Below are 23,506 nucleotides of genomic sequence, written 5' to 3'. Positions count from 1 at the left end.
TCTGAGCTGCAACTATTCTGCCATTTTTGCACAAAAGCAGCACAGACAACATGTAAATAAATTGTCATGGCAGCAGCCTGGACCATAGTTTGCTGATCTCTGGTTAGAGCAGTGGTGGTTCTGGCTCCTGACTGCATATTAGAATCACTTGAGGGGCTAATAAAGCCACTAATGCCCAAGTCCCACACCTGAGATTTCAAATCTGGGATGGGAGCCAAGGTTTGTATTTTTTAAGCTACCAGGTGACTCTGATATGCACTCTGGGCTGAAAACAATTATTCTAGAAGGAGTATTGCAGTCTCAGGCAACTGCTAGAAAAAAAATTGGGGTGCATGGGTGGGAGAGTAGATGAATGCAGAAGGAAGGACCCAGGCCTGAACTAAGGTCGAGATTAAGATCAGAACTGTTTCCAGTCCACCTGACAAATTAAATGCTTCCAATACTTCGATTAAATGATCTTTATTTGATGCTTGCAGCACAAAACTATAAGGAGTGGCCCAACCCAACAAGTCAGCCCCTTCATCACCCTTAGTTAAGGTCCATGACGGGCGAGGGGAGGGAGGCAATCAGTGAACCTCCTGCTACCTAAACCTTCTTTCTGGAACCACTCTCTATAGGCCCCTGCATAGTTGCGAGCCCTGCAGAGACAAAGAGGGGTGGGGGAAGGACAGGCCCAGGAGGCGGTCTCCAGTACTCCCCAGCTAGCAATCCACACCTTCACCTTACCCTGTGTATCCAAGACCCTGAGCCAACTGCGTGGCCTGCAAGCCCCGCTTGCCTATTTGACAGAAGAAAATGAGGTTCTCATCTTCCAGCTTTGGCTTCTCAGCGGAGTACAAAGCCTGGAAAGCAGCTGGCTCCATCTGCAGGGCACTTTCCAACTCGGACACTGGGAGGAGGAGTTGAGGGGACAGAAGGCAAAGACGGTAGTTTGTCAATTTCAGGTTCGGAGGCTAAGCCTGCAAGGACTGGGTCCTGGGGATCTAACAAAACTCCAGGGAGACCCAAAACAACACATGGCGACTACCACCCCCCAATCTCAAGGACAAGATAGAGTCTGCCCGCGCAGAAAGTCAGCCACACGACCTTTGAACGGGAGCAACTCCCCTAGCTGTGCGGCCGAGCGGGCGGACTCGGGCCGGCCCGGAGAGGTCAAGGACAGAAGCAGGTCTGCCCCTTCCTCACCGCCTGTCTTCCCTTCAAACTGGAAGGGCCGGTTCGGCGGCCAGGACCCGCCTCCAGCCAGCCAGGGAAGCTTCAGGGGGCCTTAAGGGAACTACAGGTGCCTTCCCCACGCCATCCTAGGGACCCCACCGGACTGTCTCTTCCCCGCCCACCGGGGCGTCCTCTCTCTATCCCATACCCGGGATGTTGAGCGCCCCAGGAATGGTCCCAGCTGCCGCCTCCTCCCGAGATCTCACATCGATGAGCCGGGCCCGGCCCGAGGCCAAAAGCGAACGGAGTTCAGGGAGTGAGACCGTGGGCGCTGAGGAAGGGGCACGAGTCTTGAGGGGCGCGGGACTGCGAGGCACGGCTGCCGCGGCGCCCCCTGACCCGGCGGAGGGGGGACCTCCCCGCGCGCCCTTCGTGCCTCCGCCGCCTCCCGTACCCGGGGCTCCACGCGCTCCCGAGGGCCGGGACCAGGTCCCAGGCCTCTCCCGCAGGTACCTCCAGCCATGCTGCGCACCGCTAAGGCGAGGTGCAGGAATGCGGCCCCGGCCAGTCCCCTCGGTACCCGCAGCGTCTCTCCCGCCTGCCCAGGGCAGCGACCGGAACCGGAAGCGCGGCCCCCCCCCCCCCCGCACCTGTTCAGCTGCGGCTCCGCGACTGCCTGGCGCTGCGGCGACCGCACGCGGGTCTAGCCCAGGTACCAGGAGTCCAAGCAATGAGTATCTGGCGCAACTCCCACCTTAACCTTGGCCCAACCCTTACTGGTCAAAGCACAACGTGCCCCCTGGGACCCACAAGAGGGAAAACAGGAGACAACTGTGGCTCTGAACATTTTATCTTTAAAAAAAAAAAACAACCCCACGAGGGGGAAGGCCCCAACTGGGCCTCTGCCTGTTGTTTTCCCTGTCCAGAGACTCAGGCACAGGCCTTAGCTGCTTGCTGGCCCATCTCCTCTTCCAGGGGCAGCAGCTACGGCTAAGCATCCTTTCCCCCACTTCTTGTTCCCCAGAGTCCTCAGGTGCACATCTGCGCTCCAGGGAAAGGAAGAACCAGTGGAAGCGCCAGAGTCCTGGGGCAAGCCAGAGCATCATCTGTCAGCAGACCCTCTGCTGACACTCTAAACAAGCACAGGACAAGCCCCCCAGTTTAGTGTGTCCAGCATCCAGCATGGAGACAGCACATGCATTGTCCAAGAGGAGCACAGGGCCCAGGGGCTGCATGGTGGGGTTGAGAGAGGCTGTCAGTGCACACCCATGTTTGTGTTTCACACTTCCGCAGGCTATTATATCACAGGACCTCAGTTTAAAGACACAGCCGCCTTCTGAACTCCCCCCAGTCTCGTGCCAGAAGTGGGCAGTGGAAGAGAGGGGCATGGGGTTAGCATGTTGCTCCTGGGCTATCTGCAGTTCTCAGAAAGGGGCTATAGGGCCCAAAGGCCCTGAGTCCCGAGTTAGTTGCTGTCACTCTTGATGACGACCTCTACTCCATGGTGCCGCAACTGAGCTCGTAGCAGCAGATTCTTGTTTTTAAGATCTTCCACCTGACATGGGAAAGGGCAGTAAGGGGAATGGTAAAAAAGTTGGCACAGTCGAGTCCCTGAACTTATTAAGACATCCACTGGAGAGGGGGAAAAGACAAAGTTCTCCCTATGGAAGAGGAAATAGGCAGCCCCAAACTGGGTCAGTGGCTATGAAGATCGAAGAGGGCTATATTGAGGAGAGGGGTCTGACCTGCTGTCGAAGCACATCATTGTCCAGCTGCAGTTGGTCAAGCCCCTGCAGCTCTTCAGACAACCGGTGGTTACTCTGCCGAAGCTCCTGGATATAATCACAGGCTTTGGATAGAATTCCACCTTTACTCTGCAAGAAGCAGCCAACAAAATGAGAACTAGAATAGAAGGTACCTGGTTTGCTTTCCAAAAACACACACACTTCGGTCCCTATTTCCCCCTAAGGATGGTGGTATAACATCTCCCGAGAATACAGGAACCTCAGAGAGAAATAAAAAGAGACTGCCATGTGTGCCCCTTCTCCTCCTTTTCTGGGAACACTACAAGGAGACAGATTTCAGGCAACCTGCCCACCACCAGCGTCCTTCCATGACCTGGCCAGACTTGGTGCTCTCCATGGAGCAGTCTGGGATGATCTTGGACAGCTGCACAATCCAGTTGTTAATCTTGTCTCGGCGGCGACGCTCCACTGTGGGGCAAAGTGGAGGACAAGGTGACTCAGCAAGACCTCAGCACAGGCCCTGTGGACCATTACCCATCTCTCCCTGACATCACTGCCATCCCAGTGCCACCAGACGGCTCCTAGCTTCACACCCAGACCGTACTTACCTTCATTATGCTGAGCCCTGCGTTTCTCATCCCGGGTAGTCCGGGGAGCTTCTGATTTCCTGACAACGGAGCCCGGGTGGCCGGAGTGAAGGAAGAACAAAAAATAAGAGTGCAGTTTGGGGTAAGGAATTACACAAGATTTGGCAGGCACTCATGGTAACAGAAAAAACAAGTGTCACTCACGGGGAATAAGGGTGGGTCCTGGGGGCAATGGAGCGCTGGCTTCCTCCCTGCAACACTTCTTGTGGTGACATCATCACAAAAAATTGACCTGTGAAGATGCAGGGGAGGTTCTGCCAGGATATGGGACGGGGACCATCCCCAAGCTCTGAGACCAAGGGCCTGGAACCCTCTACTAAAAACACATACTTCCTCCGGCTGGAAAGGCAGCCCTAGACTCTGCCTGCCCAGGTCTTAGTGACCATTAAAGAGTCACAAGTAAAGGCCCGCTGTCTGCTGGCCAGGTCCCACGGCCTATCCTCGCCCCTCCAGCCACCATCCTCACACAGCATCTCACCAGTGCCAGGAGGGGTCGCCTGCCCCAGCAGTGCCTCTGAGCCCTGGGTAGTAACAACTGCAGCCGTACTGCCCGATGCGGTGCCCCCTGTCCCGTCACCCACTGCGGTGCTAGGGAAGTACGTATAGTGCGTCTCGGCAGCTGTCCCCTCCGTGTCAACTGCATCATCGCTGGTGAAAGCGCCCTGGATCACCGCCTGGAAGGGGAGCAGGAGGAGGATGGCCAGGGACAGTCGGACACTTCCTGCTTAACTACTCTGCAGCTTCTATATCTTGGGGGAGGGAGGGAGAAACACCCAGAAAGTGATAGCCTCATGCCTCACCCCCATCCCATTGGTTCCCTTTTGCACTTCACTTCTCAGAGCTATGGTCCTCTCTCCTGCCCATACTCTGTACCTGGGTCATTGATTGAGCGGCAGGGTAGCCACTGATGGCACCAGTCCCCTCAGTCTGGCCATCCAGCTGCCCCTCGGACACCTGGATCACCCTGTACATCACCTAGAAGCAGGGAGGAAAGGGGAAGCCGGGGAAGAGAGAATGAAAGAGTAAGCGCCCAGGATCCCAGGTCCAAGCTTCTCTTCGATAGGGTCCCAAACAAGAGTCCTTCAGAGACACTGATTCAGCCATTCCCCCTTTTTTCTCCATACGGAGATTTCAGCCAGCCCCTGCCCCACACCAATCTCTACTCTAAACCTCATACTCCAGCTCCCACCCCGAAGCCCCCCAGCAAGAGTCACATCTCCACCTCATCCTCCAAGCCAGGTCTCCCCCTGGCAGGTTCAATAACCTCCCTCACTCCCAGCCCCAGGTAACACCTGCAGCCACCTGGCCCCCTCCCTTACCTGGCCCCCATTCTCAGTTCGGAAGACGTACTTGACGTTGGGGTCAGGGAAAGTGGCAGCTGACTGGATGCTGGCAATAGCCACACTGGTTGGGTCCTCCCCAGTTGCCACTGCACCTGAATTTAAAAAGCAAAGGAAAAGTTTGTGAGTTTCGGCCTTTCGCCCTCTGTTCTATTTGCATGTCATTATTTATTTATTTTTGTTAAAGTATCATTGATATACAATGTTATATTGGTTTCAAATGTACAGCACAGTGGTTCAACAGTCATTATTAAGTTATGATTAAGTCGTCACCCCCTCTAGTGTGGTTACTATCTATCAACATAGAAAGATGTTACAGAATCACTGACTGTATTCTCCATGCAGTACTACCGTCCCCCATGACCAACTTACACTGTGATTCCACTTGCACGTCATTTGGAAGGAGAAGGATGCACAGGAGATGGGCCCATGGGGGTGGGGGTGAGGCCAGGATGGGCTCTGGGTCTCAGGTCTGTTTCTACCACTCACCTTCCTGAATCTGCACTGTCCCCTCTTCCGTTTCAGCTGTTTTCTGCTGTCTGTTTGTGAAGGGACAAATGGAGTAAGAGAAGAAGTGAATGAAAAGCTCTCTGCCCCAGTAACAGATGGCTTCCAGACTTAAAGGCACTCCTAACAGATGCTAGGTTAGGTTAGAAAAACAACAGCTAGTATTTAGTGAGTGTTTACTGTGTACATAGGCACTGAGCTGAACACTTAACAGGCACTACCTTATTTAATACTAAGAATAGCACTACAAGGTCGGCAGCACTACTTGCATTTTGTAGATGGGAAACCAAATCACACAGCCAGGCAGTGATGGAGCTGGACCTGAATCTGGGTCTGCCTGACTCCAGAGCCAGTGTTCTCAGTTGTTCTACAATTTCCCAGGCGTCCTTTTCCCATCCCAGGCCCTACCTCTTCTTCACTCACCCCTTCATCTCTCTGTGAGGGGGCACATCCGAGGAACTCGTCCTTCGTTGAAAGTCTTTGAATCTTCTGCCTCACAGGCCTGACTGCTAAGTCCTGGTAGGAATCGGAGTCTGCAGTGAGTCTAGGAAACTGAACGGGCCCCCCGTTTCCAGAACCTAAGCTCTGTGAAGACACACCAAGAACGTAACACATTCATCTGCAGGGCACAAGCCGCTTCATTCTGATGCTGAGGACTGGGCTCAAGTGACTGAATAAGCAACTCTACAGATAGTGTTCCTCACACCTTCATTATCACTCCAACTCCTGGTGGAGAAGGGATTTATGCTGGAAGACTGAGCAACAGTATATTTCTGGATGGATTATTATTAAAGCTATTATGAGCTGCCATGACACGGGGATGAAGAAAGGCCACATTTAGACCATCACTATCAATGCAGGGCCGTGGACGCCAATGCTTCTTCCAGCTTCTCAGCCACATTTGTACACCTAGAAATTTCTGTTCTCAATTCTAGGAAGGGGAAATGACTGCCATCGGAACCCCCTACAACCACAAAGGCCACACTTGGCCTTTAGGCCCCATTCTACTAACAGTGATCTTGTTTTGGGGTGTCCAGATTTCTGCCATTTGTTAAAGACCCTAAAGCCCAAGTGTATCATCTTCAAGCCCCTTCTGTACAACAACACAGTTGCTAAAATGTTGCCATGACAACTCCAAATCAACTGAGTCTCAGCAAGACAGGAAGAACTGCAGGCTCACGGTTCTAAAGAAGAGACAATGGAGGAGGAAAGAATTCCATCTACAGGTGCCTGCCTTAGGTCCCTGACACCCAGCCAGAGGACAGGAAAACCAAAGGGCTGCGCAGGCAGATGCCTCCAGAAAGAAACAGCTACATCATACAAAGCAATAAAATAATCCGGACACAGAATGGGTATAATTTTTGTAAATTCTCTACCCATACGATCCTCCAAACCTGTCTTATTCAAGGAAAATCAGCGAATGAGCCTTGGAAAGCCGGTATCCAAGAAAAGTGTAATCCCCTTCTGCCCCATAAAAAAGGGAACTGAAAGTGAAACTGTCCAGAGGAAGTAACGCTGCAAGGAGATGCCAGCCCCTAAGGGGAAGTGGCACTAGTGTTTCGGTACCACCCACCTGCCGTCCTCACACTTACGGAGGAGGTGCCCCTCTGAGGCTTGTAGCGTTGACTGCTGGAAGAGGCAATTACAGAGAAGGCAAGGCACAGGAGGCGTCTCTATCGCCCACAGCTGTCAGCCAGGGGTAGCCTCGGAGGACACCCAGCCACGGGGCCAGGCTACTTTTATCTTAGCTGGACATCCGGAAGCATCTCCTGCCCTTAGGGGTATGCGATACGGAAACCGGGACAGGATGTTGTGGCGTGCACGCTCAGGACAGGAGGGCCCTGCAAAAGCCCTTGCCAAGACTGGACACAAAGGGAAAAATAATGAAGTCCCGGAAGCGGTCAGGCGCTTAAACCCTGCAGGCCCACCAGCCAGTGGGCGCTGGGGAACTGAGCGCCGGCCAGGCGCGAGCCCGCGTCGCGACCCGGGCAGCCTCGCCGCGCTCGCCCCACGCCTCCGCTGCTCCGCGGAGGCAGGAAAGGGCACCGGGGGCTCGGCGGGCCCCTCGGCCCCGGGCGGCGGCGGCTGGCAGCGCAGGAGGGCGGGGACGTGCGCGCTCCGGGCCGAGCAGGGAGTTGGGCCCACAAAGGGGAGCAGCAGATAAAGAACCAGGCACGGCCCCCTCCCTCAAAACAAAGGCTTCCGCCCCAGGACTCCTTTAACCTGAAAAACTGAGACGCAATCACGGCTGCCCTGCCTTGCCGGCCCGCCCGGTCTCCGGATGCCCGTCCTGTCCTGCACTCACCAGCCGAGGCTCCTGAGCTGCCGATTCTCCCCGACCGTGTTCTCCGCTCCGAACTCGGATATCGCCATGGACAGCTGCTCATGCGCAGTCCCAGCCCGCGGCCATGTTGGAGAGGGGCGGAAGTGTCTCTCTCGACCCGCCCAAGCCACTGAGCCTCAGAGCCGCCCCACTTCCGTTTGCTCCATCTTTCTGAGGGCTGAAGGTTGAGCCGTGGGCGTGTAGCTGGGGTTGAGGAGAAGTAGCATCCCGGCGTCCTGGAAGAATAACGCTTAAGTCCAGGGAACTTTTGTTAAGAACGGGAGAAAGGACAGGGAACTTGTGCTACCACCTTTCAGTTGGACAGAACCCTTTTAGTTCCAGGAAAAGGAATTGAGAGAAGGCAGATTAGATCAAAAGAGGGACGGCAGAGGGAGGTGCCATCTTTAACAAGGGCCATTTGGGAGGCCATCTTGCATGGGACGCCTTTTTGAAGTGTTTCCTATTGGGGATTCCTACGTACGTGGGCATACAGAGACACAGGTATACTCTTGTTGTCAGCACCCAAAGGCCCCCAGGGCCTCCAGTTTTTGTGAGGCCCACAGATTACATGAGAGGACTCTTGATTGCCATTCTTTTCTGTCAAGACCTACCCTTAATGGATTCGGAGAGTGGTGTGATGGGAGGAGTGCGGACTCCGGAGCCAAGCAAGCCCGGATCTCAAACCTACCTCGGTGGCTTCTTACCTCTGAGATCGTTGGCAAGCCTTTTGATTACTTAGCCTCAGTTTCCTCATCTGTAAAATGGAGATACCAGTACCAACTTTACAGAACTGCTGGGTGGACTACATAAAATCAAAGACATAGATTCTGTGCACATAGACTACCTAGCCTTTACTGGAACATAATGAGCATTATGTAAATGAAAGTTTCTCTTCCCCATTTCCTGTCCACCACGAACCCAGCTCTAATTTTTAACCACCAGTTTCCATGACAACAAGGGAGGAAGAGCAACCAAACAACAACAGAAAAGCAATGTTGAGCCAAACATATGAAAACATGATAACTATCACCCAAGATTTTAATAGGAATAATGAGTTTTCACACTATTTCCATGCAAAAATACTTTTATTTTGAGACATGGCTCCTTACAAGAATGGGACCTGGGGCCCCAGCCTCTGGAGATGCAGCCCCAGGGCCTGAGTGATGCCATTTACCTTCCCTGAAATAGGAGGAAGTTATCCCCAAATAAAAAGGAGAGGCCAAAGAGATCTGTACAAGACCTCTCTTCCTTAATGTGACAGAGACAGAGGGTGGGTTAGCTGGAAAGGGGGCCAGTCTCTCCAACAAATACTGAGGTCTTCAAAGAGCTTTCTGGACATGTTCCTCCTAATCTGGAGCTAAGAGAGTCAGGAGATACCCAAGAGCTCTAGAGCAGAACAAGGATGGGCAACTCCAGAACTGTGTGTGTGGGGTAGACTCTGATCTGGCCCTGTCCTCTCTGCCTCCACCCTGGGATTCCATGAAGAAAAGTTCACAGCCTCAAAGGACAGGCTCTTGGCTGGAGTTCCCCCTTCATTCTCCCCTTGTAGAAGCCTCTGGGTTTTCTACCTACATTTTGTTTCCTTTGGCCAATGATCCCACTCAGGATCTTGGTGACATACTTGGGAATCTACCAGGGGATAAGTGCTTTGTGTCTGAGACAAGCTCAGGTAAACCAGTTGAGGCAGTGCCTCCCACAGTCTAAAAAAAGCTGGAGGGCCAAAGTCTGTGGAGTTGGGCAGCGCAGCTGCTCAGACTGCAGAGGAGACAGCTAGTCCAGGACCCCAGAGATTCAAGACAACTCACTGCCCCCTTTGCCCGGTGCTCCTAATCACAGTCCCTCACCTTTCCCAGGGTTAGCCTGTGTTTCAAATGCATATGATTGGCGCTGGGGGGATAGAAGGGGGTCAGGGAGCTGGGGTTCCCTGGGGGGCAAACTAAGCCGACTCCGTGGTCCAGATGCTTCTGCACCTGCAGATGGGAGCTCCAGACAGCTAAGGGGCCGAGGAGAATAAGCAGAGGTCACAGTACAGGGGTAGGTTCTGGGGATGAGGCTGCAGTCCCCACCCCCAGTGCAGGTCTGGGTCCGCCGAACTCCCTGAGCCTCAGTCCTCTGGCGGTCCCGGGCCAGGGCCACAGCAGCATCGAAGGAAAGACTGCCTCCATTCCTCCAAGAGGAGCGGGAGGCTCGGGACCCCCAAGCCCTTTCTCCAGGAGTCCCATCAAGCCGGCCAGGCCTCGGGCAGGGGTTTGCAGGTGCCACATGGATCTTGCTACACATTGCACTGGGCATCTTGGCAAACTGCGGTTTTGGGGGCACCACAGGCACAGAGCGAACCTGTTGAACCTGAACCAGGGTGGAAGCCAAGCGCATGCCCACGCCACCAGCTGAGCCAAGGGGACACAGGCACAGGCTGCAACCCTCCAAACTGGGCTGCCCCTCAGGCTCCATGCCCTCCGGCCTGGGTGGCTGTGGTGCTGCCTGTTCTGTCTCAGAGGACTGGGCATTGCTCTCTTTGGCACTGTCAACTTCCAGGGACTCTACAGGTGACCCTTCAGGGAGGGAGCCCTCTTCTAAATGGTCCCCTCCAGCCCAGTGGTCCCCCGCAGCCTCTCCATCCCCACTCTCCCGTTCCTTGCTGACCTCCCCCGCTGCTTCTTCAGCTGCTGCTTCTGGGCTTCTGCCGTCTTCACCATCTCCTTGGTCTTCTCTTGCCTCTTGGTCCCCAATCCCCCTTTGTCCTTTGTCGTCCTCCTCTCTTCCTCCTTCAGCCTCTTGTTTGGGTACAACTTCCCAGCCCTCCTCAGCAACTTGGTTTTCCTGGGCGCCATGCTCTGGGTCCCTTCCAGCTTCTACCTGGTCTTCCTCTCCTTCCTCAGCCTCTTGCTCTCTCTCGGTCTTTCCCTCGTTCTCCTTGTCTTTGTCCTGCTCCCCTCCTGGTTCCTCTACACCGTTTGCGTCCTCCACACTCTCGTCCTCCTTGGCCTCTGTCCCTTCCCCACTACCTTCTGTCAAACTGACCATTGTGTCCTGGCTTCCCCCAGCCTCTCCTCCTCCTTCACCTGCCTCTCCGGCCTCCACCCCACCCTCTGGGTTCCCTCCAGCCTCCTCCCTCCTGTCCCATCTGCCTCCAGGCTCAGCCTCCTTGTCCTCCTCAACTTCCCAGCATGTCTGCTCTTCCTCAGCCCGTCCCGGAGCCTCCTGTCTTACACACCCGGCCGCGTCTTCCTCCAGACTCCCCGGGCCCTCCCAGGTTGGGGGTTTGGGCCCCAGGAGGGGACTCAGGTCATCATAGGCACTCAGGAAGACTTCCTCCCCACTTTCTTCCTCTGCTTCAGGCCCGGGACCAGCAGAGTCCAGGGAACAGCAGCTGGGAGCCAGGATGAACTGCGCCTCTTCCAGGGACAGGTCATCCAGGGGTGGCTCCACAGAGAACTCCTCCACCTGTAGGCATAGCGTTGTGGCTCAGGACCAGGCAGCCCTGGGCAGCCTCTGGGTTCCTTACCACCCCCAAACCCAGCCCAGCTCCTCCTTACCTGAGGCCCAACTCCCAGGAGCTCCTCCAGGTAGCCCATCCCAGGGTCGTCCTCCCCAGGGGAGAAGGCTGCTCCTGCTGTTCCTGCCTTGGCCACCTCCCCGTCCTCCACCCCCACCCACTCGGGCTCTGAGCTGCTTGAGTCCTCTAGGAAGGAGAAGGAATCCTGCACCTCCTGGGACAAGCAGTCCTCCAGGGCAGGGACAACATCCGCTGGGCCCGAGTCAGCCAGAGGACCTGGGTCTGGACTTGCCTCCAACTTCTCATCTGTTGGGAGAGAGGTAGTCCTAGGAGTACGAAGGTCAAGACCACCCTGACCCTCTCCCATGTGGATCTTCCTAGCATTGCTACAGCATGGGCCCAAGTTTCCAGCAGAGATACTGGACATCGCTGATCCTCTCAGACCAATATTGCTAACTACTGGCTTGGGGCCACCTTCAGGCACTCCCAGCAAGGGCCAAGTTCCATGCTATGTATTTTACAGTGCATTGTCTTATTTTCCCCACAAAACAGCCCTATAACGTAGGGTATTTATCCTCATTTTACATATGAGTACACTGAGACTCAGAGAGATTTGTCCAATGTCACACAAGCAGTAAGTGGCACAGCCAAAATCTGAACCCAAGTCTCTTTCACTCTGTAGCCATGTCCTTACCAGCTACCCTGCATTGCCTTAGTACTGCTTGTCAGTGACACTGCAGGAACTGGAGTCAGAGCAAAGATCAGATCCCACCTCTGCCACCTCCTATCTAAATCAATAGCAAATTGCTTAACCTAAATGTCAGGTTTCACTGCTGTAACGTAAGGATAACAATAATGCCTGTGTCATAAGATTTTAAGAAAATGAAATAAGCTAATGTCCACAAAGTCTTTAACCCATCACTTGTCACATAGTAAGCCCTTGATATGTGTTAGCTCTTAGTATTAATGTTACTCCTTTTATTACCATCATCTAGTATATATTCCCACCTTTTATTTAGTAATCCCTGCTCTATATATCTGACACAGACCTCCACTTTGGATAACTCAGTGATCTGAAGGCTGCCAGAGATCCACTCTCCATGAATTTCATACAACCTGATGATATTACTGAATTTCCCCCAACCTCAAAGCCAAGGAGGTGGCTGAAGGTAACCACCCGAAGTCCAAGGACTGAAGGCCTCTTCCCTTCCCAGGGCAGATGTCCAGCATCAGAGCCTCAGCCTAGAGTTCCAGTCCCCTCTCCCAGTCCCAGGCAATCTTTGGGTCCTCACCTGGGGGGCCAGGGCCAGGGCCAGGGCCAGAGGCAGGGTTTGGTCGGAGCTGTAGGGCAGGGCACTCAAGGCCACGGGTGAGCCTGGCCAAGGAGACATTAGAGATGATGTTTGGGGGCACACTGAGGATTGAGGTGATGTGTAGTGGGAGGTTGACATTGTAGGGGTCTGAGATGTGGACGCCAGCACAGCGCTCGGCACGGCTGCTGCCCCCAGCGCGGACTGCTGACCGCCCAGCTCGCGGTGTGCCCGGCTCAGAGTTCGTGCTTCCCAGTGCCTCTGTCTCGGGCTCCTGTTCACCCTCTGCTGCCTCCATGGAATCATTCTCCAAGCTCCCTGGCAGCAGCGGGTTGGGCCGGGGACCGCTGGGTCCCACCAGCCCCTCTGGCTCTGTGGAGGAGAGAGAGGAAGGCAAGAGCCTCAGCTGGGACAGCTCAGGAAGGTTCTGGAGAATGCTCCTTGCTTCCTCAAGCCTGAGAGGCAGGATAGTCTGGAAGGCGCCAGGCCCAACTTCCCTTGCCCATGACTGCAAGCTCTCCACAGCCAGCAGGTCAAGTCACCCTACACATATTTAGGAGCCCCCCACCCTCCCTGCAGATATAAGTCACTGGCCATCACTACACCGACCATCACCACTGCCACTCCGTCCCTCTGTGGACACTCATATGAATATACCAGAGATTACAATAAGCTCACCACTATAAACCTAGCAGCCTGCACTATGGTGGTGTATCACAGGCACTCATTCCTCTTTTTTTTAATTTGTGAGCACAGTGGCTACATGTACACACGCACGCACACACACAGAGGAATGCACTCACAATGGTTTTATCCATAATACTGCTATTCCCTCGCAGAGACATTCACAGACATGCTTCCATACAGATGTTCACAGGCCTGTGCTGGTGGTCACATGGCACATGCACACATACAGCGGAGAGGGGTGCACACTGGCACTCACCATCACTGGCCCCAGCTGCAGCGCTCAGTGAATCCATGCTCTTGGCTGGCCGCAGAGTCCCCTTACCGGATTTGTCCTCTGCAAGACAGGGATGTGCGTAGAACCAGGGCCTGGCACACCCTCGGTGGAGCTCCCCCTACATTGCCCCAAACTTACCCCTGTCCTCAGCCCCCCGTGTAAGTTTACGCTTGGCCTCATGGCCAGAGCGACCCAGATTGAAGATAGATCTCCACTTCCGGACCTTCAAAGACCCCTTCCTCCTGGAGGGAGTGGAGAAATCATGGGTTGGGGCCTGGAGTCAGTGCAGGAGAAGGGGGCCCAGGAAGGAGGCCTTACTTGTGCTCTGCAATTTCAATGATAGTGTGGTAGGGCCGCATCTGGGGGGGTCCATCGCCAGCCTGCAAGATGCTAGGCAGGTGGTAGGGCAGGGACCTGGGCATAAGGTCCTCCGGGCTACCTGACGCCCGGGCCCCTGGAAGTGGTCGCCACCCACTCTCCATCTCACCACCTAGAAAAAGAAGAGGAATTGGCTAACCAAGAGCAGAGACGAGAGAGGACTTCGGGTACCTCACTCCCCAGTGCACCCTCCCACCCACAACTACGGGGCTAGGGATAGTCTCAGAGGCCCCTGGAGACAGACCCTCCGTGTCTAGCTCCTCAAGAGGGAATCCTTCTGGACAAAGAGGACCAAGAGCTCCCAGGACATTGGCCCGGGGGGCAAGGAGTGGGAATGATCAGTCATTGGCCTGGAGAGCCAGCATTATGATTAAGAGGTCAAGCTACACCCGGATTGAGAGCAGGAGAGGTCTGCTCACGTACTGTCTATGCCGTTCTCTCTCTAGGTCTTTCTGCATGTGACCATAAGCAGCATCTCTCTGTGAGACTCAATTCTCTCATCTGCGAATGGGGAGACTGAACTGGATGAACTCTGAGGCCCTCTATCACCCTGACATGACCCCCCAGACAGAGAGTGGTGACATGGTGGGTGGGAAGGACACTGACCAGAGAGAGCAGCGCCCCCGAAGAGCTGGTCTACATGTGTGAGAATGAACTCGACCACGATGGACTGCACACGCACCTCCATGAAGGCTGCTGTCCCGTTGAAGCCTGAGGCCTCGATGTCCTTAGACCTGTGGCAATGTGGAGTCATTCTCCCCACCACCACACTTGCCCATCCAAATTCTCCCTAAGAACATGTCCTTTTCCCTACATGCCCGTAACCCCATCTCCACCTCTTAAACTACATATGTGACTCAAGTCCCAAATCTCAGGGTGTCTCCTCGTCTGCCTGGCTCCAGAGGGAGTGATAGGCAGGCCAGCTCTCCAACAGACGCAGGACACTTGCTCAGCAAACACTGGGCAGGAGCCCCCACCACTGCACACACACGTGCCCACCTCAGCAGGTTGGGGGCCCACACGATGGCCAGGTTGCGGGCGTGCATGTTGGTCTGGGCACTGAACGAGGCCATGTGCACCAAGTGCCGCATGAGGAACTCCAGGGTCCTGCAGAAAGGGAGCGTCATGGGGCAACGGTTGCCCTGGCATCACACAGGGCAGAGGTGGTAGGATAGGATTGAGGATGGGGCCAGAAGAGGAGAGACAAGTTGAGCCTTCTGGTGCAGAGAGAGCCTGGGCTGTGTCGGGGGAGTCTGGCTTCTGGGTCACACACCTGTAGTTTGGCACAGGAAGTTCTTGAAGCACCTCTAGGATCTTGACCAAGCGCTCAGGCTCCAGTTGCACTGCTACGGCCTCCTGATGGGGAGGAAGTGCTCAGGAAGCAGGAGCCAGTGACCCAGCACTGCCCCTGCTTACTCCCCGAGCTCTGAGCCAAACTTTTCCAGTCAGTGGGTACCCACACTGTCCCCTCCTTGCATCTTTCAGACCCACCGACATAGCAGAGAGAGCTCTGAATTTGGGGCCCACGGGATCTGCAGCTGAATCTCAGCTGTGCCACTTAATTGTTTTGCAACCCTGAGAACTCACTGCCACTCTCGGCCTTAGCATCTTCGTGTGGAATTCATCAATCGTGGCACCCTGCGAGTGCCCCAAGGGGCTGGGAGTTATTGCAAGGTTTCCTATGCCCACCCTCCCAGTCGCGCCCCTGCGGGCTGACTGGCATGCTGCTGCTGTTCAGGATCCCTAAATGCTATTGTGCTCACTAAAGTGCAGCTTATTTTAAAAGTGTTACTCAGTTCAAGATAGCATTTTTGTCATGTGTTTTCTTATTCAAGACATTTGACATAAAATCACAGCTCCTGGAGGGGCACACTTGAAAAGTTTCGACTCCTAAAAAGATGTCTTCTCTTAAATGTAGGGAAGCTCTGCCGTAGGTCATTTCCAAGAGCCTTCCTACTTCTACTCCCTCTGGACTGTACCCTGCCCTCCTCCTTGCCCTCCTTGCCCGGTCTGTGATCTGCAGGGCCTTAGATTGAAGGGAAGAGGGACAGGGGAGGGGCAGAGATGGTGGGCTAACATCTGGGGGGAGGGGACTTCCCATTTTCATGTGACCTCTGTCACTCAGAACCACAAGGACACTGTCTAGCATTGGAAACACCTGGGTTGACAAAAGTCAAGCAGCCACCCCTCAGCCTTCTCTTCCCTGCGCTATCTCCCAACTCACAGCAAACTTGTCATAGAGCCGGTAAGTGAGCAGGGGATCCGGCAGTTCTCTGAAGTAGGCTTTGCACAGGGAGGAGACGCAGTGAATGTCCTGCAGGTAAACATCTCGTCGCAGGTCTGGTTTCCGCTCTGCCTCAAACTCCTGCCTGGGGAGGTGCAGAGTGGTCAGGAGTGGTGGGGATCAGGGGTAATATGGGGAGAGGTGGGAGCTGTGGAGATGGGCTCCAGCAGGGTCAAAGGTCAGTGTGTGTGGGACTTGGAAGGAGGATGTTGGTGTGCACACGTGAGGCAGCGGGGGTGACGCACTGTGTGCGCCACCATCTGCAGGGGATGTGAAGATGCAAAGTATGTCTGCGTGTGAATGGGGACATGTGGCAGGGACGTGGCTGTAGGTGTGAGTAGCAACGTAGAGGTAGAGTCAGTAGAACTGGGGGGGGGGGTGAGCCTACATATATGTCTCTGGATATGTGTAGAAATGGCTGAGAGTGACTCTTAGAGGAAACGTAGTGTGAATCTGCATGACCCTGGATTTGGCAACCGTTGCAGACACAGGACACCAAAAGTACAAGCAACCAAAGAAAAAATAGACAAATTGACCATCAAAACCACAAGCATTTGTCTGTCAAAGGACACTATCAATAAAGGGAAGACAACACACTGAGAGGGAAAAAATATTTGCACATGATAGATTTGATAAGTGTCTAATATCCAGGATACACAAAGAACTCGTACAAGTGAAAAGAGAAAACCCAATTTAAAAATGAGCAAAGGATTTGAATAGACATTTCTCCACAGAATATATACAAATGGCTAATAAGCCCAAGAGAAGGTGTTCGACATCATCTGCTATTAGGGAAATGCAAATATAAATGAAATATCACCTCACATCCACTAGGGTGGCTCAAATAAAAAAAAGACACAGTAACAAAGGTTGGCAGAGATGTGGCGACTGGAACCCTCCTAGATTCCTGGTAGGGATGTAAAATGATGCGGCTGCTACAGAAAACAGTTTGGCAATTCCTTAAGAAGTTCAACATAGAGTTAACATAAAACCTAGCAATTCTACTTCTGGGCATAGACTCAAGCAAATTGAAATCTTATGTCCGTAAAAACACTTGTACATGAATGTTTATAGCAGCATTATTCATAACAGCCAAAAGGTGGAGACAACCCGAATAGCCATCACTGATGAATGGGTACACAAAATGTGGTAAAGCCATAGAGTAGAATATTATTCAGTCATAAAAGGAAAGGAAGTACTGGTACATGTGACAACATGCATGAACCTTGAAAACATGTTAAGTGAAAAATAACATACGAAAGTTACATGATTCCATTAATGTGAAATATCCAGAATAGGCAAGTATATCCATTAAAACAGAAATTAGACCAGTGGTTTCTGGGGCTGAGGAAATGGGAAATGTGGAGTGACTGCCAATGGGTGTAGGGTTTCCTTCTGGGTTGATGAAATGCTCTGGAAGTAGATAGTGATGATGATGGTATAACCTTGTGAATATACTGAAAACCACTGAATTGTACGTTTTTAAATGGCAAACTTTATAGTATGTGAATTATAAGTATATTTTTTCAAGCTGGGTGGGTATATGTGGGAGTAGAGATGTGTGTGTGCATGTGTCTGTGTGTGTGCACATGCACACATGCTTATGCATGCTAGCCTGGGGGCAGTGGGGTGCATAGTCTCACCCTTCCCTGAGGAGACCCTAGCTCCTCGCATCTATGTTCCCTTCTCCCCATGTCCCCTCACCCCTCTGGCTCCCTGGCCTCCTGGCCACAGAGCCCTCCCCTCACTGTCTGACTCACCGGAGCTTCTGGATGTTGGAAGAAACCCCTGAGAGGCGGTAGATCCCATCCACCACTCCATATTCTTCCACAAACTCGGCACAGCTCCGTAGCACCTGGGGCACTGGGGACACAGATGGGGCAGAGGAAGAGAAATCAGAAGGTCTAGGAGGTCAGAGACTGCAAGGCATGTGAGAAATGGAAGCATCAGGGAAGGTGGTCTGGGGAGCAGAATGCAAAGCTCACAGAATGCAATGTCGTCAGAAAGATTCTTACAGGACATCAGCTCCAACCTGCCAGCCCAGATACCAGCCCCTCTACAGTATCTCTGCCCACTGGGTCCAGACCTTGGCATAAACCCCTCAGTGAGGGCAGACTGCCCATTCCTGTTAGAAAGTTCTATCCTTTGTTTAGTTGAAATCTGGCTCGTAAGGACTAGTTGTTACTCCAGAATTTTTAAAAGGGCAGCAGTCTGTTTGGAAGGGAACTCATGGTAAAAGACTGTTCTTGAAAATGCATTTATGTCATGTTCTACATAAGATACAGGAACATTAGTTATCCCAACCAAATGGAACAGGGCTGATGGGGATTAGTGACATGCCCTCTCTGGTAAGCAAGGGTGGATATTAGATCTGTCACAGGAAGGCACACAAAGCTGTGACACACCTTCAAACAAGTTAATTCAGGAAAGAAATGACGTGTGTCAAGCACCAGGCAGTAGGCATGCTAGTCCCCATTTTGCAGTTAAGAAAACTAAGGCTCAAAGGAGTAGTGAATGTCTAGTGTCAGCCAGCTAGAGCCAGGATTCAAATCCAAGAGTGCAAAAAGCTGTGTTCTCTCTCCCCGCCTCAGACTCCCTCCCCTGTCATTATACTGAAAGCTCCTTCAGGACACCATCTAAGCGTGATGCATCTTGATTTTCCTCAATTTTCTGACATGGTGTCTCAAACATGGGAACCCTCAAACGCCATGTATTGAATCCCATCTCCACAAGGCCATATAGTTACTAAAACACTTTTCTGCTTTACATCTTCTGCTCCATAAACACCCTGTACCATCCTGATATTCATCACTTACCTTACAGATTACAGAATAAAATATGAACTCCTCAGCGTTGTATATATAAGACCCTTCACAAACCAGGGCCAAGTGCCCCACTCCAGCCTCGGCATCAACCGATTCCCCAACAATTTCCATGAGCCAGCTCTTTGCTGCCCCATGAACAAGCCTTGGACCAGCACTCATATTGTTATCTTGCCTGAAAATACCCTCCCCTCTGTCTGTGCTTGGTGAACTCCTATGCATTCTTCAAAACACACCTCAAACATCATCTCCATTTCTGAACCCTTGCTTATATCTGTATTATAGTACTTACTGTATTTTGTTATGATTAGTTTCTTTTCTATCTATGCCTTCTCACAAAGACTAACGTCCTTCTCAGCGTCTAGCACAGTGTTAGGACAGAGCAGGTATTAAATAAATATTTATTAAATGACTCAATGGATTTATCAATCAGCGATAAGGATTAGTGACATCCCTTGGAGGTTTAATAAAGAATATTGCCTAAGACAAAACACTGAGTCCACTGAACTGAGCCTCACCAGAGAAATCCTTTGCACATGCCAGTGTCAGAAAAAGCTGTGCTTCTCCTAAGTCACCTACTTCATTTTTTTTTATGGGTTTTATGAGTTATACTTGATTATTTTGACCACCGGGAGGCTCAGAGCCCACGTCTAAGAACCATACAGAACCACCTGATATGCATTTCTGGGCACTGATCTTACCTTTCCTCTAATTCTCCCTTCCGCCCAATTCCTTCAGTGACTTAGTCTATCATTTTGCAAAGTTTTGGGTTTTGGAAGTCATCCATCCCACGCTCTTTGTGGCATTAAGATAGAGAAATATAGAAGGAAGGAGATAATCAATGAAACCATCAACCACTGTCTTAAACCCTCCTCTTATGCCCTGGTGTCCACACCCTTTGCCCTCCTGTACCCCAGAGCCAGGATTTGGGTGAGACAAGGAAGGCATCTTAGGGTACAAAACATCAGGAAGTACCCACTCCTAGGGCTGTGCAAGTGCCAGATGTGCACAGGCATGACCCTGAGCGTGAGCACCTCCCTAAGAAAGCTGGACTTGCATGGCCTTAGAGTGAGAGCTTCCTTAGCGTTCTGGATCCACACTCCATCCCCTCAGGACCTGTGCCCGTTTGCTTGCCGGGGTGCCCCTGGCCTCAGGGAGCCAGCACGAACACAGAGGTGGGGCAGGCTCTCCTCCCTCAAGCTGCGGCCCCACTCTGGTGTGCCTGGTGCTACACCAACTCCTTTGGCCTCCAGGTTACTCGTCGACTCACACATACTCCCCTGTCACCTACACCCAAGGTCCCCTTCACGTGAACTGCAACGCAGCCAGGTCTTCCCATCCTGTCGTTTTCTGCAGATTTTGAACCTCCAGAGAAGACCCTTAAGGAAGGCACTCGAGACCCTCAGGAGACAGAGCCACAGAGGAAATAGGCTGCGAAGATGCGAGAAAAGGTAATAGGGTCAGAGAGATGGTGAGGGGAGGTCAAGGAGACAGAGATCAGAGATCAAAGTTAGAGGCAGGGCTGGGTTCATGGAGTCAGGAGATGGAGACATCAAGGAAAAGAGGTGGCGCCAGGGAGGGGGGCCCGAAGCCTAGGGCTCAGAGAACTAGAAACCTAAACAAGGGATCGAAGAGATGACGATCAGGAAAAGGAAGAACTCAGTACACACAGGGCTTGCGGGGAGGAAAAGACCCACCTGGGGCAAACCCCTGGGGCAGGATGCTGAGATGCAGCAAGGGGGTAAGGGTGGGAAACCAAGATATCAGGAAGGATAAACCAACCAGAAAGAGCTCTCCGCTGGCCTGGGCTTCCACTGCTGCTGGCCTTGGGTTAAAGGGACAAGACAGCACCAGCCTCTTTCGGTGCTACTTCCCAGCTGTGCCAGGAGGAGCTGGGGGATGGGGAGAGGGGACCACTGCCACTCTGGGCCCAAGATCAGGCCCCCTTAGGTTCAGGTGAGGCTCTGGGGAGGGGCAGGAGGCGCCGCTCTCACCCTCTGGGGTTTATTAGGATCAGGACCCAGCAACCAGATGTCTGTGCCTTCCAGAGGACATGCCCCTCACCTGCTGGGAAGGCAGGCAGAGGCCGGGAGTGGTTACAGGCATGGGTTTTGGGCTGGATCTAGGTTCAGTGTTTCCACAGAGTTGGCAGGGGGCCCACAGGGAAGGGCAGTGCCCGGATGAGGAGGCCGAACTGAGGGTTTGCAGAGAACTGGGAGAAGAGCACCAGCCCCAATTAAATCAAGTGGCCCTTGGCCAAGAGTCATCATTCTCAAGAGGAACCCCTTGTAGAGGAGTCAGCTCTGCGCTGGCAGCCGGGCTCTGCCTGGTGCGAGGATGCAGAGAAGCCACTAGGGCTGTGCAGCTCTTCCTTGGGGCCCAGGCCTTCCCTTAACCAAGGCCAGTGGGGATGGGGGCCTCTGGGGGAGGAGAAAAGGGGAAGGAGGCGTCTGGGGGTGCGGGGGCGGGGCCCAGAGCAGGAAATGAGCTGGGAACCACCACCACCCTCCCTCAGCTGCAGGCACCACAGCGCAGCGCAGAGGGGAGGACAAAGAGGAAATGACAGATTGGGGTGGGGTGAGGGGTGGGGGGCAGAATCGTGCTCTTCTCTGGGAGGAGCTCCAAGTGCCAAAAACAAGCTGGGCTGGGCAGCCAGGATACCTGCGTTCAATTTCAAATCAAACCTCCTGCCCCATCTTGTCCCTGATCCCGCTGGTTTCCAAGCCCCCTCCAAGGTAACTCGGGGAGGGAACTGGGCGAGCGGCATCGACAGTCCCACACCCTCTGCTGTGCACCTTCCAACCCCAGCTTCCACCAGGCCTCTTACTCTCCTGTTGTTCCCCATTTCAGCAGCATCTCTCCTCATCCTCCTCTTTGCACCTGTTTCTCCTTTGTACAGGGAAAGCTGGACAATCACAGGGACCAGGAAGGCGGCTCTTCTCAGCCCACATCCTCACCTGTGGCCCAGTAAGACTGCAGAGGGGTTGGAGCCCTGTAACCTTGAACTTTGTCCCTGGGCACTCTCCTCCAACCAGGAAATCCCCATCTTCTGCAGGGTCATTCTTAGAGTCTCAGCGGCCCTTCTCCTGTCTCCTTTCATTCAGACCTGCCACCCACTGTCCCCTCATCGTTCATCTCGACTTCTCTAGCCTCTCTCTGCTGCCGCCAGTAGTCATCCCTCGCCTCTGGTGCGTCCACCTCTCCTGAGCCTCCTCCAGTCTCTCTATAGTCTCCCTTCAGTGCTTCCTGGCGCTCCCATCCTCGACCCCCCCGCCCCCCCAGCCCCGAGCAGTTACACGGGGCCTACCTGCCTTCCTCGCCGCGCCACATTTCCTGCCTCGAATGCTCGTCGACCTCCTGGGTGGTGACCCCAAGCCACTGCCCCTTCCCCAGGAGCACCCAGAGGCTGCTCGGTCCCTCGGACTGGGTCGGGCTAGAGGGGCTCGGTCCCTGCCCCGCCACCCAGCAGAGCTCTGGGGCGGCCTCCTTACCCTCCTGGCCCGCATGCTGCAGGTGCTCCTGCAGGTCACACCCAAACACCCGCTCCTTCGAGCTGCCTTTCTTCTTTCCTTTCTGCCGAGACTTCATGGCCGGAGCCCCAAGGCTCTGGCCCAGCCACCTCTGTCCCCCAAGACCTTTGCCCTACCAGTCCCCCATGGGATCCCACGCCAGCCTCTGGGCTGGGCCTGGCCCGGGGGGGGGGGGCAGGGCTCTGAACTGGGGGTGGAGGGTGGCCTGGGCAACAGGCCACAGCTCCTGCCTCTGGGGCTCCGGCCACACGGAAGTAGCTGTGGAAGAGGAAGCTGCCAGGACACTGGCAAGAAGCTGTGTCTCGTGGCCTGGCCTGGCACTCGCCCTTCTCAGCCCTGGGGGGCAGGAAGCTGTGCAGCTTCTCAAACCCGCTTCCTGTTAGAGCATCTTTGCAACCACAGGGCCTGGGGTGGGGGACGTAGCTGACATTCACATCCTCAACCCATGATGGGATTTGTTCATTGGTCAAGAGGAAGGTGACGTCAGAGCCCTGGGGTGGGGTGGTGGCGCCTAGGGTGTGAGCAGGTGACTGACACCCTTAGAAACCAGAATTCGGGGTCCGAGGTAGAGACCTGACGCGGGCCTTGGAGCGAGGCGGCACAGGGCTGAGCAAAGCACACCAAAGGTGGAGGATGCCCCGACTCTGCCCCTGACATGCTGTAACGTCGGTCAGGTCACATTGCCTCAGTTTCCACACAGATGAACATGAAGGGTGTGGACTCGATGATCTTTAAATCCTCCCAGCGCTAACATTCTGGGGAACTCCTCTGAGTTTCGGTTTCTTTCTCTGTACAAAGTGTATACGGCTGTGGACCTCCCAGGTCTGCTGTGGTGAGACTGAGATGGCACAGGATTTACCACCCTGCAGACTAAGACGCCGGCTATCCTGGAAGGGGCTCTTAGCTCCTGTCCGTCTTGGGGACTCTCGGAGATGGCTAGAGGCATCGTGGAGGCCATTTCTCTCCCTTTTTCCTCCCAGCCGTGAGCATCCTAGCTCCTCCCCTGTG

The 23,506-nt window shown here is 53.8% G+C and overlaps 3 protein-coding genes across 9 annotated transcripts; all 3 read right to left on the bottom strand.

The window, feature by feature from the left end:
• Positions 1 to 443: 443 nt before the first annotated feature.
• Positions 444 to 1,795, bottom strand: TSTD1 (thiosulfate sulfurtransferase like domain containing 1). Of its 2 annotated transcripts, XM_036922761.2 has the most exons (4): positions 1,669 to 1,795; positions 1,364 to 1,486; positions 727 to 889; positions 444 to 638 (listed from the first exon to the last, which is right to left on the bottom strand). In XM_036922761.2, exons 1-4 carry the CDS (start codon positions 1,676 to 1,678, stop codon positions 533 to 535), a joined length of 402 nt encoding a protein of 133 aa, XP_036778656.2. In that variant the 5' UTR covers positions 1,679 to 1,795; the 3' UTR covers positions 444 to 532. The 2 variants fall into 2 exon arrangements, with proteins under 2 accessions (XP_036778656.2, XP_036778657.1); XM_036922762.2 differs by lacking the exon at positions 1,364 to 1,486.
• A 192-nt stretch (positions 1,796 to 1,987) lies between these two features.
• On the bottom strand, positions 1,988 to 7,840 carry USF1 (upstream transcription factor 1). Of its 4 annotated transcripts, none has more exons than XM_036922757.2 (11): positions 7,700 to 7,840; positions 5,818 to 5,910; positions 5,377 to 5,426; positions 4,867 to 4,982; positions 4,421 to 4,522; positions 4,026 to 4,221; positions 3,692 to 3,779; positions 3,509 to 3,567; positions 3,274 to 3,368; positions 2,901 to 3,029; positions 1,988 to 2,710 (listed from the first exon to the last, which is right to left on the bottom strand). In XM_036922757.2, the coding sequence occupies exons 2-11, from the start codon at positions 5,823 to 5,825 to the stop codon at positions 2,621 to 2,623; spliced, it is 933 nt and encodes a 310-aa protein (XP_036778652.1). In that variant the 5' UTR covers positions 5,826 to 5,910; positions 7,700 to 7,840; the 3' UTR covers positions 1,988 to 2,620. The 4 variants fall into 4 exon arrangements, with proteins under 4 accessions (XP_036778652.1, XP_036778655.1, XP_036778654.1 ...); XM_036922760.2 differs by having other exon boundaries at positions 4,898 to 4,982; XM_036922759.2 differs by lacking the exon at positions 7,700 to 7,840 and adding an exon at positions 6,987 to 7,233.
• A 943-nt stretch (positions 7,841 to 8,783) lies between these two features.
• Positions 8,784 to 23,461, bottom strand: ARHGAP30 (Rho GTPase activating protein 30). Of its 3 annotated transcripts, none has more exons than XM_036922764.2 (12): positions 22,460 to 23,461; positions 17,907 to 18,009; positions 16,087 to 16,231; positions 15,136 to 15,218; positions 14,862 to 14,969; positions 14,469 to 14,596; positions 13,803 to 13,974; positions 13,623 to 13,726; positions 13,467 to 13,544; positions 12,506 to 12,895; positions 11,254 to 11,519; positions 8,784 to 11,161 (listed from the first exon to the last, which is right to left on the bottom strand). In XM_036922764.2, the coding sequence occupies exons 1-12, from the start codon at positions 22,554 to 22,556 to the stop codon at positions 9,548 to 9,550; spliced, it is 3,288 nt and encodes a 1,095-aa protein (XP_036778659.2). In that variant the 5' UTR covers positions 22,557 to 23,461; the 3' UTR covers positions 8,784 to 9,547. The 3 variants fall into 3 exon arrangements, with proteins under 3 accessions (XP_036778659.2, XP_036778660.2, XP_036778661.2); XM_036922765.2 differs by having other exon boundaries at positions 11,425 to 11,519; XM_036922766.2 differs by lacking the exon at positions 22,460 to 23,461 and having other exon boundaries at positions 16,087 to 16,227.
• Positions 23,462 to 23,506: the final 45 nt, after the last annotated feature.

Source organism: Manis pentadactyla, chromosome 19 (genome assembly GCF_030020395.1).
Source record: "Manis pentadactyla isolate mManPen7 chromosome 19, mManPen7.hap1, whole genome shotgun sequence".
NCBI lineage: Eukaryota > Metazoa > Chordata > Mammalia > Pholidota > Manidae > Manis > Manis pentadactyla.
Note: the sequence above shows the minus strand (reverse complement) of the source record. Positions and strands in the feature narration are given on the sequence as shown.